The sequence below is a fragment of the Solanum stenotomum genome, chromosome 7, assembly GCF_019186545.1.
Source record: "Solanum stenotomum isolate F172 chromosome 7, ASM1918654v1, whole genome shotgun sequence".
Taxonomy (NCBI): Eukaryota; Viridiplantae; Streptophyta; class Magnoliopsida; order Solanales; family Solanaceae; genus Solanum; species Solanum stenotomum.
The window spans coordinates 25,088,695-25,109,923 of record NC_064288.1 but is presented as its reverse complement, the minus strand read 5'-3'; the positions used below and the strand labels follow the sequence as shown (position 1 = coordinate 25,109,923).

Genomic DNA, 21,229 nt, shown 5'->3' with positions numbered 1-21,229 from the left:
AAATGTGAATTATGTGACTTTGTATGTTGGTGGTGACTTATATTATGCCTCTCTTGTATCAATGTTCATGAAGTTTTACAAAAATGGCATAAAACATGACTTTCAACAAAATGTCTCTTTTAAAGCATGTTTTTGCATGGTCATCATACTTAGTACATTTATGTGTGCTAACCCATATTTCTTTACTCTTATGAAGTGTAGCGATTGACACTCGATTTGACTTCCATAGTGAAGCTTGGGATTAGAGTTCTCTCAAGACCTATTTTGGTATGTCCTCATATGTCGAGGATAAGGACTTTATGTTTCTAGTTTTTTATGTTTTAAGACTTTTGTCTATACTTCGATTGTAAAGGGGTGTGACCCTATCTTGTTAAAGTTTGTCTAAGATGGCCATGTGAGACTTAGTATTCCGTTGCTTTATAATTGAGTTTTTGATAGTTTGGTTTTAAATAAAGTTTTTATTCCGCACTATTTCTATTTGTCAAATGCAATGAATGAGCTAAGTGGCTTGTATTAGACCCCTTCGGGGTCAAGTACGCCGTGTTACGACTAGGGGGTGCTCTCGGGTGGTGACAAGATGACTGATGTAATAGCCAAAAATGACTGTTATAAGCTTTTTAAAATCCTATCACGCTTTTAAAGTGAGTGTAATTCACGCACTTGAGCTGTTTTTGCCACATATGATGACAAGTCAGAAAAAAAGGGGTTTAAAATGTCATGTTTCAGTGGGTTTGAGGGTTCAGTTGACAAAATCGTGAATAAAAGGATGACAGGCGACAAATGGAGCCAAGTATAGGAGCCTCCTAGACCATTCCGCCTTTATAAAATAACGTTTGGCTTTAAAACAACATGTAGCTTATGAGATTTTAAAAATTATTAATGCATTGCTTGATTATATTGGATTTTTAAGATACTTTATAATTTATCTTTAGAGATAAAGGCTAGACAGGAACTTAAAGTTAACATGAAGTAATAGAAAAATTATTTACTCCCTCCGTCCATTTTTATTTGTCATGTTGTGTTTTTTGAAAGTCAGTTTGACTAATTTTTAAAGTTAAATTAGATTAAATTAATTCGATATTTTAAACAAAAAAAATTAGATATTCAAAAACTATAAAAAAATGTACTATAAATTACTCTTTTTTTTATTTTGCATATTACTATAATGAAAAAATACATCATAAAATATAAATGAAAATTGTTTTTATAGTTTTACCTGAAAAAAAGGAAACTATGACAATCATATCATATATAATATATTTATATAAAAGAGAACCTAGATCCGCCTACGTGGTGCCACCACAAGCAATAATTTCCTTTTAAATTTATTTATCTCCAAAAATACCCTTCCCCTTTCATGAAAAGATGTGACTTTAATGAAAAGTTGTGACTTTTATGAACATTTGCGACTTTTATGAAGAGTTGCGACTTTTATTCCAAAGAATTGTGACATTTTCGATAAGGCACAAAAAACATTTGTTCACACTGCCCTTTATGTTTATAAATAGAGGGATTTCCTCTCATTTTAAAATAACGAAAATTCTGAACTTCTTCTTCTTCTTTTGCACAATTAAATATTTGTGTACTTTGCTCCTGTTGAGTGACTCACTAACACCATTGTTTCTGTATCAATACACTTGTGAATAGAATCGTTCCATCCTGAGAGGATCTATTCCTTCAAACCTCAGGTACTAGAGAGGAATAATTTCCTTAAGGGGACATTGTGCATTCAGTGGACTCATTTTTTCCTTTCTGTTTCATTCTATTGTTATAGATCCTGGTATATTTTTAACAATCATTAATTTGTGCTTATGATATTAATTGTTATTTTTGAGTACATGTTTTAAACGTTGTTGTTTATGTTTCCATAAAATTATTGGTATAATTGTTAGTATAGATAAAGATTATAGAAAATTTAATATCACATGTTGATGTTCATCTAATTTCCCAAAAGTATCAAATAGTAACACTTTCTAGAGGCAAATGATAAATTATAAAATCAAATTAAAGATGATTGATTGAAATAAATGATAAGATGTTATAATTATCATTTTCCTTTATATTATTAATGTTCTTTACTACATAATCAGACAACATAGTGTTTTAGCTTTAATGACTGATATGTTTTAAGTATTATTTTATAAATTTTGTAATGTCAAATTTCCGCGTGAAGCGCGAGTAATTTTACTAGTATATATATATATAAGAGAACCTTATGTCTGCCTACGTGGTGCCATTACAAACCAGAATTCCCTTTTAATTTATTTATTTCCAAAATTAGCCTTCCCCTTTTATGAAAAGTTGCGACTTTAATGAAGAGTAGCGACTTTTATGAAGAGTTGCGACTTTTATGAAAATTGCGACTTTTATGAAAATTGCGACTTTTATGAAAAGTTGTGACCTTTTCGAAGGATTGCAACTTTTCCAAATAATTGTAACCTTTTCGATAAGACACAATAAACATTTGTTCACACTACCCTTTGTTGTCTATAAATAGAAGAATTTTCTCTCATTTTAAAACTACAAAAAATTTGAACCTCCTCTTCTTCTTCTTCACAATTAAATATTTGTATACTTTTGTCCTGTTGAGTGACTCACTGACCATTGTTTATGTTACATATTCTGGTATGTATTTTTATCGTCATTAATTTATACTTATGCTATTAAGAATAAATGATAAGATGTAATAATTTTCATTTTTCTTTACATTATTAATGTTTGTTACTATGAAATCTTGTATGTAAGATAATATATTATTTTAGTTTTAATGACTAATAGATTTTAAGTATCATTTTAAAAATTCCGTGATATTAATTTTAGTAGTTAAAAATGAAAGGAAGTAGTATATGAATTATCTAATTGAAGGACGCCTGCAATTATGTAATAATCCAAATATAAGAAGAAAAATTGAACGACGCCAACAAATAGCAATTATCTGATCCATGGAGCTGAGTGGAACAAACGGACTCCGTAACAGCATTTGCGAAAACTGAGAATTACGTCAAATCACATATGCTATTTATTCATCATCAAGTTCAAGCCGCCGTGACATTAGGGAACAAAATTAAATGCCTTGAACGAGGTATCATCCGTAATTCAATGCAAAATCATTTTCGATAACACCACAGCACTATTCTCTAGATGAATTCTCCAGCGACTCTCCGATATCTCAGCCCTAGTTCGAGCTTTAGGAAACCTAATTCCTTTGGTAAACAGTTAGTATTCAACATCAACTTGCCTTCAAACTGCAAATTTCCGCCCAATCACAACTGTTGTTTCAAATTGATAACTGCTAACACTTTCTTCAGAACCGAGGTTCCGGTTCGGAGTAATCGAATACGAGCTTCTTCCAATGATTCTCAATCTCAATCAGTACAGCGACAAGGGAGCTTAGTGGAGTTCATCACATCGGAGAGAGTGAAAGTTGTGGCAATGTTAGCCTTGTCTTTGGCTTTATGTAACGCAGATCGAGTTGTCATGTCAGTCGCTATAGTTCCCCTATCTCTTTCTCATGGTTGGCGTCAATCTTTTGCTGGTGTTGTTCAGGTACTTTCATTAATTTTTTTCTACTCCACACCCTATTTCTTCACCAATTCAATTAATTACATTCTGAAATATTCTAGTAAATAAATTTGGAAATTGCTCACATGGATGGTTGTGGATTTAATAAGAGTAAATATACATATTTTTATGAATATACCAGTAAAAAGTTTATCTCTTATATCTTACATTCAACTTAGTAGAACATCATATCTTAAATTCATGACCGCTCCAAGTGTGGATACGTTAGAGTGCTTGTATATAAACTTGCAAGTTCAAAATTTTGGCTTGGAAAATGAAGTCCACAAGTTCATTGGCCAAGTTGAAGAAGCATTCTCTTGACTAAAAGAAAGAAAGAAATAAGTCAACTAGGATAATTCTGTCTACATTGGCTAGTGTCAAAGCTGACTTTCTTTGATTTTCATCAGCAATGCCAGTCAATCAACCTTTTCTCCTTTTAGTTAACATGGTTTTTCATCTCCTTGATTGCTTGAAGAGATCCAAGCTTAAAATGAATTATTATGTGACCTTTTCGATGATATCAAGTCACTAATCTTTTATGTTGCTAACTTTTTCTTTGAAATATTATAGGGTGGATCTGCTGTAAGAAAAGTTCGATTTGATTCATAAATTCAATTTTTACCTCAGATCCTAGGCGTCTACCTAGTTAGGATTCAAGTCAGAGCTCTTGTAAAAGTATCGTCAAGGTGTAAAGAAGAGGGAGGGTTTATATGAAGTAGATCAGTTTGTAGATTTCCTAGGCTCTATGTATTCATGACTTCTTGCCTTGTAATTTTTGTTTGGTTGCGAGCATTCCCTCATTGCAGATGAATACAACTTTACCATTTTCAAAAGTAAAATAAAATATCATCAAGGTGTGGAAATGCTTGTCTTATATGAGAATCTGATTTCATTAATTTTAGTTCCAAAGTTAATTTTCTAAAAGGAAAAAAGGTGATGTCCTCTGTTTTAGTCTAGGTTTATCAGAACCGTCGTAATAGATTTTCATCTAACATTTTATGTTTTCTGTTCACTTCTTTCCTTTCTTTTCTTCTAGGTGGGGGGGGGGGGGGTGTGAATGGGAGGAATTAAATGTGACAAAATCTGAGGGTACAAATCTGATATTCACATGGTCTGTTTTAACAATCTATGAAAGCTAACAACTCATAAATCAAATTCAAACGAACACCTTCCCCATGTCCCACCACACCATATAAAATCCGTGGAGGGTGTGGGGGAGAGCTTTCTTAATTTCCTTCTCAAGGTCCAATGGCTCACATGCAGCGGCACCTCACATTGGGCAACCAACATATGGTAAATGCCAAAAACTTTTCATAGACTTATATTGAACACTTTCAACGTATGCGTTATAAGTGCGAAAAAACTTCTCATAAACTTTTAGGTAGAGAAGGGCAATAAATCCCAACCAATCGAACTCATTTGGATTGGACAGTTGCTGAAAATTGTTATTTCTTTCGGTGCTCTTATTTTCTGATGTGAAAATTTGAAAACTAAACTATTCTCTCCCAAAACCTGATGTTGGACATCTAAATGCAGTTTGAATTTGATTGTGTGAGTCTTTTATGGTAAAGCATTTTCCTGATAAATATGCATTTCTTGAATTGAGCCAAAGAACTAGATTTTCAAGGTACTGACCAATTTCTGAATTCACGTGTTACTATAGTAGCTATAATAACATACGAAAAAAAATCTTTGACTTGAAATGAAAGTAATCGACTAACAAATCATGTTTCCACTTCTGTTCTGACCTTGCATTTGATATTCAGTGTTCTGATTGATAAATAGTTACTAATGGCAGTCATCATTTCTCTGGGGATACCTGATCTCGCCAATAGCCGGGGGGACTCTGGTGGATTACTACGGAGGTAAGTTAGTGATGGCATGGGGTGTGGCTTTATGGTCCATGGCGACACTTCTAACTCCTTGGGCAGCAGAAGCATCATTATGGCCATTACTTGCCATGAGGATGCTGCTAGGAATTGCCGAAGGGGTTGCTCTTCCTTGCATGAATAGTATGATTGCAAGGTATTGAAGTCAAGAAACTTTTGAATTTATAATATGGTCTCTATACTAAATAGTTGTGATAGTAGTCTGTAGAACTGAAAGATCTGGTTTAACATGTTGCTTTAAAACTGGTGCTTTTCCTTGTAGATGGTTTCCTCCTACTGAGCGCTCAAGGGCTGTCGGACTTGCCATGGCTGGTTTTCAACTTGGAAGTGCTATTGGACTTACCTTTTCTCCTATACTTATGTCACAAGGTGGCCTATTCGGACCATTTGTGATATTTGGCTTGTCCGGATTCCTATGGGTTTTAGTGTGGGTTTCTGCTACCTCTAGTACTCCTGAACATAGTCAGCAAATATCCATTCATGAATTGAGGTATATACAGAACAAGGGGCAGATACACACTATAGTTGAGGGTAAATCAAAAACAAGTAAAGGGATCCCTCCTTTCAGGCGTTTACTCTCCAAACTACCGACATGGTCTATAATTGTTGCAAATGCCATGCATAGCTGGGTACGCATATATATCTCTAATAGTATAATTATAACTCTATGAATGCAAAACTGTCTACTTCTGTGCTAGCTTGCTTAATTTTATAGAGGTGCTAGTCTACAGTTCCTTATCAAGAAGTCCATATCTTATTGGATCAAGAATTTGTAAAGCACCATCATATTAGGTGTAAATATTACAAGTTATTGATATCCTGAAGGAAATTCACTTTGTTTCAAATTATTGAGTTTCATAACATGCTGAAGGTACTTATATGTCTCCTCTTAGTGCAATACATATTTACAATAGACCCTTGCGGTCAAGCCTGTCCCCGGACCCCACGCATAGCTAGAGCTTTAGTGAACTGAGCTGCCTCTTCTATTTCTAAATATCTGTTGACGTCTTTTGGTTTGCTAAATTTTAAAAATTGTGAGCAAGTCTCACGCCTCTAGCCTAGACACTAGGCGGCACCAACACTCGATGCCTTCGCTGGCCCGAACGAACCCATATCATGGCATAAACATAGAACATACATCTAGACATGAGCAGAATGCATAATTTAAAAGAACTTGAGGGATTCGTTTAACATAAGGGAATAAGTCTTGTAAATAAAGTATTTTTCATAAATTATTGTTTAAGTTCGTGAAGTAGCACATAGGTCAAAACTGGAATACAGGTCATAAGAGTATACTAACTGACCATCTATAAAGCCTCTAACATGACTGAATAAACTGTTTATCGGGACAAGGCTCCCTGCCTAGCCATACGCTTAACCAACCGAATGGACTTACTATATAGTCTAAGAACTAATGGAGCGCACCAAGAGCTGAAACATAAAACTTAACATTCTGCTCAACCATCTTGAATACCTGATTCTACATCATTTAAAATGCAACGCCCTCGACAATAGGTAAGTACATATGGAATTGAACTGTATGTAAGATAACATGATGTGAACTGCATAATTGAAGATCATGAGTAAAACATAGAGTAAACGGATCATAACTCAAAAAGAGGGTCTTTTCTTATCATATGTACTCTACTTCTTAGGTTAACCCGACATAACCACCATGGAAACACATGGAGTCTGATCTCGGCCTAATTAACTAAGTTGCCTCATACCTTGTTGGATATGAGACGTACATAAATGATTTGCTAGCAAAGGATCCGTACATGCTCTTCGGAAAACATGAGGATTTACCCAAATCAACGAAACGATCCTAAACCTACCGCGGCAAATGTAGTTCCGGGCATTCATTATTTGAACTCATCCTTCTCAATGTTAACCATTACTCCAAAAACTTGCCCTGAATAACTTTAAGCTCATATATCATAATTTGGTGTAATGCCCATGAAAAAAATGTTTAGCTTGGAAACCCCATAATTCATGACGTGAATCATGTGTATATATTGTAGAGATTATGAGAGATACATGTTTGGCCTAAAATCCCATAAGCCATAGTTCATAAATCATATTGTTGAGCCTCGGCTTAAATCATAGTTCATAAATCATATTGTTGGAGCCTTGGCTCAAATCATAGTTCATAAATCATATTGTGAAGACTTGGGTCAAATCGTATAGGTTTTTCTTTTATAAGCAAGTTCTTGAAAGAAATTATGAGAAATCTGAAGAAAATATTATTGATTGTGAATTTTCATTATTACATAGAGAACCCTATTTATAGACACTATAATACAATTCTTTACCAGTAGGAGACTATAAACTAATCCTATTCTGTGTAAGATTGTGTAAACCTTTCTCATTCTAACAGATATCATTAATATCCTCTTTGAAGGAAAAAAACATATTTTTCAATTTTCATAAACCATACTTTGTATCAAAATTGTGGAGCTCATTGAATCGAATAATTATGAGCATATACATATAATTCATACATGAGTTCAAATTAAATTATTATTACACAGAGAACCCTATTTATAGACACTATAATACAATTATTTACCAAGTAGGAGACTATAAACTATTCCTATTCTATGTAAGATTGTGTAAACCTTTCTCATTCTAACAGAAATCATTAAAATCCTCTTTGAAGGAAAAAAACATATTTTTCAATTTTCATAAACCATACTTTGTATCAAAATTGTGGAGCTCATTGAATCAAATAATTATGAGCGTATACATATAATTCATACATGAGTTCAAATTAAATCTACATGAACGAACATCACTGAATTCATAGGATATCCTTAATTGGTTCATGAATGGAAATTCATGGCAAACATGGTTTTTTGTACATAACTTAATAGTTCATGAATGCAATTACATAGACATGGCAAAAACGGATTGTAGGGAGGAACAATGATGCTCCCACACTTAGAGTTAGCCTTACACACCTTAGATCGCTCCAATTGAAATTCTAATGTTGAAGAAGAGTCCCAAAAGTCTATTCTTGAACCTTGAGATGTGTTCTCTTAGAAACCCTAGAATTTGATGATAGGTTCTTGCTTGGGATACATAAGTATGTGGATGCTTAGTGAGCTGTTATGACAGCGAAGTAGATGATGTATGGGTTCTCTATGGAAGAAAAATTTGGAGAAAAGAGAAGAAATTCAGTGGTTCACTCGCCTACATTGTAGTAAGAGCCAGTGATTGTGCCACATTTGCATGAGGTGCTTATAATATATATTTTGTATTATGTTAGGTGTCGTATAGATTACAGGCTTTGTAAAAGTGTCTAACTGAAAATTCTGTGACAACTTAAAGGAGCTGTCTATGTATTTCGCCTATCTTATACTTAGTTTCTAAATTATTCAGTCTTAGTTGGTAATTCTTTGTTCTTGATGCAGGGATTCTTTGTTATATTATCATGGATGCCCATTTACTTCAAAACAGTGAGTAACTATTGCAGATGGGTGTCGTTATTACATCCTCTAAGTGACTTCAATATATTTTTTGTGATGATTGTAGTGATATAGCTGTATCTGTCCTTTTAGATATATCATGTTGATCTTAGACAAGCAGCATGGTTTAGTGCTGTTCCGTGGAGTATGATGGCGTTGACTGGCTATTTTGCTGGGGTTCTGTCAGACTTGATGATCCAAAGAGGCATAAGTGTGACCCTAACCCGGAAAGTTATGCAGGTAAATTTTCTCCATATCCCTTGTTTTTTTGTTGTCCTCTGGATCGTTGTTTTGATAACTGATCATGTTCAATCCTTCCCCTTGACTTGAAGAGTAGTAAGGTCATATGAAATATATAAAGCCGACGAGGTTGGGGTCATCCCATGGGAGAGAAGTGTAGTGATAATTCACTTTTCTTAAAGTAATCCTTGAAACAAAGTTGGCTTTGCAATTACATCTAGGGATTATAGCTCAAGAAAACTAGAACTTGACTAGGGAATTTAAACAAACACTTGGTATGCAATTTACTAGAGAATGTAGTAAGAAGAAGAGAATGGCACTAGGATTGCTCCTCCTTCCTGTATGCTATATTATGGGTATAAGGGTGTCCAATTCTTTTCATGTGACATCAATATCACAAATAATCTTGTCTTTCAACTCCTTGGTTTGAGATCTTGTCAAGGGCCTCATTGGAACTTCCAAAGCTTCACAGTTGTCCTTCAAGGAGTAGAGCTTCTATGGATGCTATCGCATGTGGAGCTTAAGTTTTGCAGGGACTGACATTTTTCTAGGTGGAGCATCACCTTCTGTTTTCCTGTACATGCTTTACCTTGGGTTGTATGCCCTATATACCCAAAAAGGTTCATGCATGCTTTATGGCTTATGATGAGTGTCCCTTACACTACGAGCTAATTGCTTTTTAGTTTTTTTAATGTATTTGATTAGAATTTTGAATAATATGTTTTTTCACTCTTAACGTAGGATTTGTAGCTTAGTATTTAGTAAGTTGTATTAGACCCCACTTGTGGGATTTCACTGGGTATGTTGTATTTAGTAAGTTGTATCCATTTTATACTACATGTACTTATAAATTAACTTTATATACTTTTGGCTTTTGAATTTTATCCAATTTTTAATGTATTCCATATTTTTTTCATAGTTTATACATTTTCAAATTTTATTCTTTTAATAAAGCTAAATTTACCTTAAATGTTGCCTACATTTCATCTTGGGGACGTCCAGCCCCAATGTTTTGGAAAATGGCATTTCCCTTGTATCTCTGCCTTTAAACACAGACTATCGCAGTTGTAACAAGCCACATCTCTTTACGTGTTAAAAGTTGAATATTTTCTAATAGCATGTGGTAGAGATGGGTTGTCATCAGAAGCCACTGGTTCTACGGGATAGTCTGGTCAAAGTACAAGCTTAAAGCAGCCTTATTCAGTAGTGGAACTGTTAATCTACTTTCTTTCAAATTATTTTTGTTCGATGCTCAGTTAAATCTTGTTGAATATTATTGATATAAGGGAATATTTAATTATTGTTTCTTCTTTTTCTGGTCTTTGTTTTGTTTTTTCGTGCCACACTCGGTAAGACTTGTATCAAACACAACTTATTTGTTCCTTTTGCAGTCAGTTGGTTTTTTCGGCCCCGGTTTTGCTCTCATTGGTTTAACCACAGCACCAAGTCCATCCATAGCATCTGCTTGGCTTACTTTAGCTGTAGGACTGAAAGCATTTAGTCATTGTGGCTTCCTTGTCAACCTTCAGGTTAGCATTTAAAGATATATACTTCATGAAACAGTGAAGCAAAAGTTTTCATTTGTGGAACTGATTTTCCATTTATATATATTGACAGGAGATTGCCCCGCAGTATTCTGGAGTTCTCCATGGTAATTCTTGTTCATTTTCTCGAACTTTTTCCACTTGTTGGAATAGGCTAGTCCTGATCCTGATGTTAGTTACTTGTTCCCATGTCTCTATTTATCTGGCAAACATGAAACAGCATTTTGTTGTTATTGTTTAATGTTAGTTTATTTTGTTGAGAGGCTGTTCCATATTTTCTGTCTGTCTGCATCCACTTCTCATTTGATACATACTGAAAGAAAGGGAAACATTTTTGAAGTGGTTACTAGAAAATAAGTAAGAAAACAGGCCCCAATATCTTTCAGAACTTCTTTTTCTTGGTCACTGTGCACAAAGTATTCTCAAAGGAGACTCCCACAACATCCTCATAATAGTTTCTGCTCTCAATTTTTTATTTTTTGGATTACTTGTATTTTGCTGATTAAAGGCTATAAGCCGCACGACCATTCAAGAGTTCATGGCACCACTGCCAATGCTGCTGTGATCTTTTTACTCCTCTTTTTCAGGCTTTCTTTTTTGTATATCTTTTTACTGGGTTAACTTTGAACAACTAATAAGCAGATAAGTCTACATTGTATGAGGAACTCTGATTTGATTTTATCATTTCAATTCATATAAAAGTTTAACTTGCTTCCTTGGCATTATCTGTACAACAGCTAATGTATTGCTTCTCAATTATCAAAAAAATAAATAAATACCATCTTATATGGCATTGTTTCCTTTTTGGTTCAAAAAGTCTGAACATCTTTTTATATTTGAGAACTCTTCGATCCAAAATTTCCATTTATCCCTAAAGACATGCTCTTTTATAAATTGACATGGCATGTTGAACCACTAGCTATTTAGGACACTTTTTGTAGTTACATATACTTAGTTTATCTCTATATTAATATATATATAAATCTCTAACTAGGCAAAAAAAGATATTCGTTTTCAAATATTAGGTACACACTACTTTTATCATTTGAAATTTCAATTCTTTCATCATATAATATAATAAGTATATAACAGTGCCATAATTTTTTTTAAAATTTTTTTTAGAGAATTGGTAACATTGTATTCTTAAGCATTAAGGATATGCAGGGGACCTTTAGAAAATCAGAAAAGAACAAAAAACATAATACTTACAAGGGTCCTAAGAATTCTATAAAGTTGATCTGAATCCTCTAATCCTATCTTTTTACACCAAAAATATAGAGATATAATGCAATTCCATTTAACCTTGTGAATGGAATTGGATATATCTTTAAAATTCCTACTATTCCTCTCCTTCCACACTATCCACTAAATGCAATGTGGAATCAAATTCCACCAGGTCTTGCGTCTCTAGCTACCTCCTCTCCTGATCCAACAACTAAGTAAATCAGCTGCATGTTCTGGCATAGTCCATTTCACTTCTGAAAAGTTGAGAAACATGGACCATATTTGTGCTGTGAAAGTATAATGTAAGAATAGGTGATTGTTAGTTTCCCCTATCTTCCCACATAAAGAGCGCCAAGGAAGTAGGATCTTTCTTTTCTTCCTCAAGACTTCATGTGTCAAGCATGCCTTTCTAATGACCAACCAAGTAAAACACTTAACTTTTGTTGGTGCTGCAGTCCTCTAGATATTTTTCCATGAACTCCGGTATCTACTACTTTGCGAGTTGCACTCCTTTTTATACGCCCTGCCAACTGTGAAGATACCATCCTTACTGTGAGACCATCTAACAACATCATTGACAGTATTGGTGCCTGCAAAATCCCCCAGTTCCTCCAATAATTTGGCTACTCTCTCTATTTCCCAATCATTTAGTGGTCTTCTGAAATAGAGATTCCAACCTGTTCTGTCCAGCAATCACTGATCATTGCCTCGGAATTGGTGCACAAAATAAATAGGTCAGGAAACATGTCTTTTAGGGGGGGTTTGTTTGATCCATACATCCCACCAGTATCTAGGTCTCCTTCCATCCCCCACCTTGATATATAAATTTGCTTCTAACTTGGGCCATAAGTTTCTAATAGCTCCCCAAACCCCCGCTCCATAAGCATCCGTGCTTATGTTACTACACCAGAATCCATCCTCCCCATATTTACATTTAATCAAATCTTTCCACAAAGCTTGCTTCTCATCAGTGTATCTCCACAACCATTTCATCAAAAGACTGTTGTTATGCTTCCTCAAATCTCTGATGCCCAAACCACCTTTATCTTTTCTATGCAAAACTATCACCCACTTGACCAAATTGTATCCTTTGTTCTCTTTGCATCCATGCCAAAGGAAATCTCTCCTAAGTTTGTCCAATTTCTTAGCGACTTTTGCTGGTATAGTGAAAAGAGACATCACATATATTGGGAGAGAATCTAGAACAGAGTTGATAAGGATGTGTCTACCACCAAAAGAAATGTATTGAGCCTTCCATATGGCTAGTCTTTTTTCAGTCTTCTCGACTATGTTGTCCCATATCTCCAAATCTTTGTGTTTATTACCTGAAGGCATACCCAAATAGGTTGTGGGCAATTTCTCCACTCTGCAGCCCAAAATGTCAGCTAGCCTTTGGATGTTTGTCACATCCTTAATAGGATATAAACTGTTCTTTCCCCAATTAACTTTCAAACCTGTACAAGCTTCAAAAACAACAAAATTAGTTTGATGAGTCTGAATTGCTCCTCCTGTGGCTCACAGAGAATCACGGTGTCATCTGCATAAAGTAGATGGCAAATCTCTTTAATATCACCATTGTTTCCACTAATCTGGAAACCTCTGATCCACTTGTTTTGAGTAGCAATCCTTATCAAACTATCAAATCCTTCCATTACCAGGATAAACAAAAAGGGTGAAAGAGGATCACCCTGTCTGATTCCCCTTCCTGAAGAGAAAAACCCCCGGTTCTCCATTTACAAGAATGGAGAATCTCACCGTGCTTATGCAAAATTTTATCCATCCCACCCATCTTTCTCCAAAACCCATTTGTCTCAAGGTATTTAGTAGGAAACCCGAATTTACATGATCATATGCTTTTTCAATGTCCAGCTTGCACATTACCCCATAAATGTTTCCTTTCAACCTGGAGTCAACACACTCACTTGCAATGAGAGTTGCATCCATTATTTGTCTTCCTTTAATAAAGGCCATTTGGTTTTTGTTGACAAGCTTATCAATCACTCTTTTCAGCCTTTCTGCCAGTAGTTTTGCTATCACCTTGTGAACTCCAGTAATCGGACTTATTGGCCTGAAATCTTTAAGTTCAGCAACACTGGCTTTCTTGGGGATGAGTGCTACAAAAGTAGCATTAAAGCTCTTCTCAATAATCTGTCTAGCATGGAATTCTTGTATAGCCTTTATAATATCCTCTTTTAGGATCTCCCAGAAAGACAAGTAAAAGGACATGGGAAAACCATCAGGTCCAGGTGCTTTCTCCATAGCACAGAGCTTTGAGCAGCCTAAGGTCTCTTCCTCCTCAAAAGGACCCTCTAGTTCTATCTGCTCCTCCACACTAATGGTTGTGATCCCATGTAATTGTAGCCTAGGCCTCCACTCCTCTGATTCTGTGTACAAATTTTGGTAGAAGCTTTTGATGGTCTCTTTAATGATAGAAGGGTCATTAGTATTGCATCCATCCACCATCAGAGACTCAATGGAATTGTACCTCTTATGGGAAGTAGCTATTCTGTGAAAAAACTTAGTATTTTCAATAATTAGGACTCTTCTCTAAAGATCCATACTGGGTGAAATCAAGATTATATTTTTAGATCTTTTGGAAGCTTAAATTTATGCGTTTTCAAGTATTTGCGCCCCCGCATTTTTTGTCCGAATTCTGAAATATTTTAATCAAAATTTAAGATGGTCCTATTTTCCTATTCTTTTTCTATATGAATTAAACTGGATTATAAAAACCTATATGCCAATCACCCAAGTCATTGTCCATCTATTTTGTCAGGAGAAGTAAATGGTTGTAACTTATCACCAACTGGCTCAACCCCTTCTATAAATCACTCCTGCTGAAGCACCCTTTTTGCACCTTCATCAAAACTAATTCATTCTAAAACCGCCATATATGATTTCCTAATTCTTTCTTCCTTTGTTTCTTTCCTTGTTTTTTCCTTGCTTGGACTCAGATGTGGGTGTCCGGTACAGGTGTAAATCTAGAGTCGGATTGTTCATGATCTAAATTTTAAGGCCTGGGAGTACGAATCTAGGTCTGGATACAAGTGCGGGGATTCGGTTAAAATAATTCAGATATCTAAAATTAGAGTTATAAGAATGTGCCTAAACTATGGTGGACTATATTGAAAGAAAGGAATGTACCAATTTGTGAGAGTATTTTTGAATCTGGAATTATTTCCAAGTATAGTTGCATCTCTTTTTTTTGGTGTGCAGCATGGCTATTTCTAATGATATCGAGGTCATGATAGAGTTCTTGAGTTCATTGCACTTTGGTAGTGATGTTGACTTGTTAATATCTTTAAAGCGACTTCTGGTTACCAAATATTTTATATAAATTATCTTTTAACGTGAAAAAAAATCATATGCCTAAATTATGATTTCACTCTAACTTTTGTTTGCCCAACAAAGAGGCAATCAAGAAAGCTGCATAAGTGGATATATAACCTACAGAAAGTAAGCTAATCCAACCAATCTTGCTTGTACAATGAAAAAGGTCACTGACTTATCTCTCCAGCGAATTAAATTGGCCAAATTTGTGCGTTCATGAACCATGCTAAAGTTTCAATCAATTCCTGACAATATCCACACCGAGAAATTAACATAAATCCAGTAGTCCAAAGTCCAAACAAGATGTTCAAATAAGAACATGTCTTTTCTTCACCAGATCGATACTAACTTACCTACTCTTGCTCGTACCAGATCTAAGAGGACGAGGCCTGATTCCCAGACCCATAACTCATTCCTTCCTAACTCAGAAATCATTGTATGTGTTCGGGTTTCTCTATCGATTTTGGTCAAAGTACCCAAAATCATTGACCATATTTGGTATGGATTCCACACTTACACCCACGTCGTGTCAACATGAATGTGACATTGAAAGTGAAGAGTCCGAGCAACTTAGCCAATATCACAATCACCAAAGTCATTGTCAGTCTATTTTATCAGGAAAAGCACAATGGCCCAACCCCTCTAAAAAATACTTCTATTGAAGCACCTTCTTGCACATCTCTTCTAAAACCACCATAACATAATTTCCTATTTCCTTCCTTTGTTTCTTTCCTTGTTTTTTCCCTTCTGTTTTCGTCATGTGCAAATATTTTTTGGGAGCCTTATATTTATAGTTGGGGTTGGTGTGGCGGTGGAACTGCACCTATATGCAAATTAATACACCTCAGTAGTGCAATGTAAGTCATTGCTGAAGTGATCACATCTACTACATACTTTAGGCATTGGAAAATCAGAGCAAAGCATTCAAATTTGATAGGCAATGTACATTTCACAAGGAGATGAAGGAACATATCATTTATAAGTAATACTTTTGCTTTCCTCGGGCCATTTTATCTCTTCGTTCCTTCATTCTTTTTTATGTAGAAATTGATTTTGGGCTTAACTTAACCCAAAAAATTAGTTTAGGAAGGAGAATGCCTAAGTCCATATAACTATAAGAAGATCATAACTCATTCCCTTAATCCATATGGAACATGACACTCCCCATGCCCAGGACTGTAACTGGAGTATGGATAACAAAACATGGGCCCAACATTGAAACACACCAATAAGGATTAATGAGTCTTGCTCAGATACCAATTGAAAAAATGAATTGGGGCCTAACTAGGGATGGCAATGGGGCGGTGTGGGGCGGGTTTAGTCAAACCCACAAAATTCTCAACCTGCCTTGCCCCACATACTGTTTTTTCCCTATTTTTAACCTGCTCCACCCCGCATAAACCCGCTCCACTTACGTTATTACTGCATTATGCATAGAGTAAGTAATTGTCGGTAAATTCACTGTTGCAACTTTTCTTCTTCTTTATGTTATGTATGTATACAAATATAATTCATAAGGCTTGTATCTCAAAATAAAGACAACTCTGATTTTGGCTCCAGTACTTTTACTTCATATGACTTTTTTTTTGGTCTTCTGCAAATGATTTGAAAATAGAGTTGTAGCCTAGAAAAAGATCGTATTACCACATTTTTATTCACTTTTTTTAATCTCACATATGATATCAAAAAAACAAGTACTCTTGAACATTAACCATATGTTCTACTCAGCAGCTTTTTAAGTCAAACACATGTAAAAGAGAAGAACCAATTCTATTATTGATGATGATTCCTTGTCCTTTTAAGTCAAACACATGTAAAAAGGAAGAAGCGTTTCTATTGTCATTGGAAAAAAAACTCAAATAAATTTACCTTGATATTTTGACAATGATTCCTCATTTCCTTGTTCCACTTTATTTTTCCTCCGCCCTCGGTTGCCCATTGTTTTTCACCTGTGTGCACAATTTAAAAAAACTAAGGTTTTGATCCGCCCCACACCATCCCGCATAGTCTTAAACCCTCACTGCCCCGCACCCACATTGCCCCATTGCTATCCCTAGGCCTAACTCAACTCCTAAAGTTAGCTCATTAGGGGAGGATTGTCAAAGTCTATACAAGAAAATCACAACATTTAGCTCATGAGGGGAGGTTTACTAGGGATGGCAATGGGGCGGGGTGGGTTAAACTTAACCCGCAAATTTTTTAATCTGCCCCGCCCCGCCCCGCCTAACAATTTTTTTCATTTTCAACCCGCCCGCCCCGCTTCGCATAGACCCACTCCGCATGATCCCACCCTACATACTTTTTTTAATATTTTCTTTTTCTAGTTAAGTTTGACACTAAAAATAAAATTCATAAAAATAAATTCATTTTTTCATTAAGTTGTATTAATTTAATAGGATTGTGACTTAAAATTTTATTTTTTAGAGGTAAATTGGGAAACATGTAAGAAATTGAATTTTTTTTATTAAACCATTTTCATTTACTATCTTGAATATTTTAGTATAGTAGCTTTAAAGAAATTATCTTAATAAATAATGATCCATCACTCTTATAACATGTAAAAATTAAGTTAAATTTAAACCCACATAAAATCACACATACCCCCGCCCCGCCCCGCCCCGCCCCGTATTAGTTTTTAAAAAATCCACTTCAACCCGCCCCGCATCACCTTAAACCCACCCCGTCTCGCATAGCCTTAAACTCGCCCTACCTCGCATCCACCCGCCCCATTGCCATCCCTAAGGATTACCCAAGTCTACATAAGGAAATCACAACATTTTTTATATTAGTTTAATAACTTTTTTAGTAATTCAAGTGCCAATAGTTTGGCAACCCTTTCTTCCAAATAACTTGGAAAACCAATGAGAATAGAAAAGCAATCATTGTTTTGAAGATGTTAACCGTGGAGGTTAGAGGACTCTTTTTGGGCTTGACGTTAGGTCTTTGAGATAGTGCATTACTGAATTAATCAATACTCAACCTGGTGGTATTGGTCAGAGGCCCGATATGTTATTTAGGGTATTATTTTAAAGTAAGTTGGCCTAGTTTGTGTTGAATTGCACTTGTGTTAGTATAACATTTTGGGTTTCGATATGTTCTTACATGCATGCTTTCCCATGAAAGCAATTTGTATTATAGAAAATTGCATGTTGTGTTAGCAGCTCAATCTGTATTCATATTATTGATGCTGTTTCAGTGAGCTAACTGAGTAACTGATTCTTTGTGTATAGGTATATCGAACACTGCTGGTACTTTGGCTGCGATAATTGGAACTGTTGGTGCTGGATTCTTTGTTGAACTGGTGGGATCTTTCAAGGGATTTTTGGTGCTTACATCAGTCTTGTATTTTGCTGCTGCTGTCTTCTGGAATGTATTTTCCACCGGGGAGAGAGTAAAGTTTGATGATTCCACTTAGATTAATTTTTTGATGGTTTGTTTTCCTGTTTACTTCATCAGTCCAAAAGGATGGAGAGGTGTATTATAGCCAAAGTTTCTTTCTCAAAAGAGGAATGGAAGGACCCGTAGTCCTTGTTCTCCATTATAACGATGTAAATATAGTCAAGTTCTATGAGATAACTGATGATTGTGTTGTTTTTATTTTTACAAGTTGGGAATGCACACAGATTCACCACTAAACTTGCCTGTAAATGTTTAATATCACGTCCAATTCATTATTCCCCAATTTCATTTGAAGTAAAATTAGTACCCCTGTGATTGATGTGGCGAAAAAGGTTAAATCAATCCTATTATTGCGTCTGGAAGTGAAAATAGAGTTGAAGAGTCCAAATGACATTTTCTAATTGGATGTTAGAGATCAATGTATTAACATCAAAAATAATTTTAGATTGTTGAAGAATAAAAACCCTTGAATTTGTTATTGAAAGTGGTGTCACTTATCCTAGCATCGCTTCACAAAATGTTGGCAGGATTCTTCTGGAGCAACCTCAATAGGGAACTCAAAAAACATTGGTCCACTCCCTCCTTATTTCACCCACACGAAGAAAGAAGAATGGGATTTGAAAATCTACATGACATATCAAAAGCTTTGTTTGTAAAGATTTGGTGGAACTTAAAAACTGAGTAATTTTTCTGGGAGGAACTATTTAAGCAACAAATACCTAAAGAAGCATCATGCAGTAGCAGGAGCATATATCCTGAAGAAGATGGTAAAATGCAGGGAGAAAATTGAAAGAGACATGGTAGCTAGCCAAAAAGGGTAACTCATACTTGTTGTGGCTAGACAATTGGATAGAAGTAAAAGGCTCTGGGTCATATCATTCCCATATGTTTTGATTATAACAAGACAATTGTACTAGTTAAGGAAACAGTTGAAGAAGGGTAGTGGCATAAATTGACTCTGAGAAGAATTCTTCCTCAATAATTAGCAAAACATATTCTAGGAAAGGTTAACCCACCTTAAAAAGAGGATGAGCCTAACAGACCATACTAGAGACAGGAATCAAGGGAACAATTCATAGTGGGATCTGCATTTCAATTGGTAAGACAAAAACAAGAGAGCAATAAGGTGCACAAGCTAATGTGGATCAAAGATATTCTAATCAAAATCTCATTTTTCACGTGGAGATTATGATAACCCGAACGACCTCTGGGTGACATTCTAAACAAGTGTGCAATACAATTTCCATCAAGATGCTATTGTTGTGAGGATCCTAAAGTAGAATGTAACTTCTCAGAAGTGTATAAAGTTAGTTGGAAGTTGGGATGAGAAAATACAGTTGAAATCTGTGAAAAATATTCTAAGGCAAGGGTCTACAGACGAGTTCACAGACGGTGGAGGGGTCCACAGTCAGTGAAGTCATCCTTGGACCTGAACCCTATGAAAAATATTCTAAGACAAGGGTCTACGGACGAGTTCACGGATGGTGGAAGGTCCACGGTCAGTGCCGCCATCCTTGGACCTGAACTATGTGAAAAATATTCTAAGGCAGGGGTCTACGGACGGGTTCAAGGACATTGGAAGATTCCATAGTCATTTAAGTCATCCTTGGACCTGAACCCTGTGAAAAATATTCTAATCCAAGAGTTTACAGACTGGTTTACGAACGGTGAAATGATTAATGGTCCGTGGAAGGCCTTCCTTATAGGGTATTTCAACAATTTTAAGTCAGGACTATTTGAGTCTTTTCCCAATCTTTTAACCCTTATACTATGTCATTTGTACCTATTCTAAATAGTATAAATGGTTTCTGAAGACCCCAATCCACTTATTCCCTCTCATTCGCTCAAAATCCCAAAAATTCTTCAATATTCTTCTCCAAGTTTTCTTTGAACGCTTCAAGAGATTCATGGGATCTTCAAGCTCCAACTCTCCTCGTTCAATTCTAAAGCTAGATTTTATCAAGGTATATGAGAACTTCACCAATGGATCCCTTTCATCCATTAGGTTCCAAGAGAAAACTCAAATTCTTCTTTGAATTCTACCCAATTTTCTAGGGTTTTCATGTGATTCTCCATGGGTTCAATTTATTTTGATTCAGTTATTATTACTTGATCTCATTATTGATTAACGTTTCAAAGACACTTCATCCAATTCTAAGTATCAACGGTCGTAAATCAGTATAAACCCAACTACATGAGTTGGGGTCCATCCACAGAGAGTAGCTTTCTTTTGAATTCAAATATGAAAGTATGACAGTGACCTTTTTAGCTGAACAAGCACCACACTCGAGAGTTTAGGATTCAAATTACAGGTTGTAGTTACTAACCCACTTCAACAATCAAAATGAAACAATCAAATAACGAGGAAACACTTGGGGGGTTGACTAACCAACTATTGCATTCAACTCAATGGGTGAACATTATTACCAACAATGTCAATTTGTTGTGGGTAGAATAGGCTACAAGTAAAATGATTTTCTCTCGAACAATTACCTTATTTATGATGAATTCTCTCGAACTTCAACACTAGCCACTTGCTCATCAAGTCTACTCTTTCGAGCTAGACACAAAGGTT

At 35.4% G+C, this 21,229-nt stretch overlaps 1 protein-coding gene across 1 annotated transcript; it reads left to right on the top strand.

The window, feature by feature from the left end:
• Positions 1-2,945: 2,945 nt before the first annotated feature.
• On the top strand, positions 2,946-18,831 carry LOC125871366 (probable anion transporter 4, chloroplastic). Its single transcript, XM_049551954.1, has 8 exons — positions 2,946-3,546; positions 5,360-5,586; positions 5,713-6,079; positions 8,864-8,908; positions 9,011-9,157; positions 10,549-10,686; positions 10,775-10,808; positions 18,486-18,831. Exons 1-8 carry the CDS (start codon positions 3,142-3,144, stop codon positions 18,668-18,670), a joined length of 1,548 nt encoding a protein of 515 aa, XP_049407911.1. The 5' UTR covers positions 2,946-3,141; the 3' UTR covers positions 18,671-18,831.
• Positions 18,832-21,229: the final 2,398 nt, after the last annotated feature.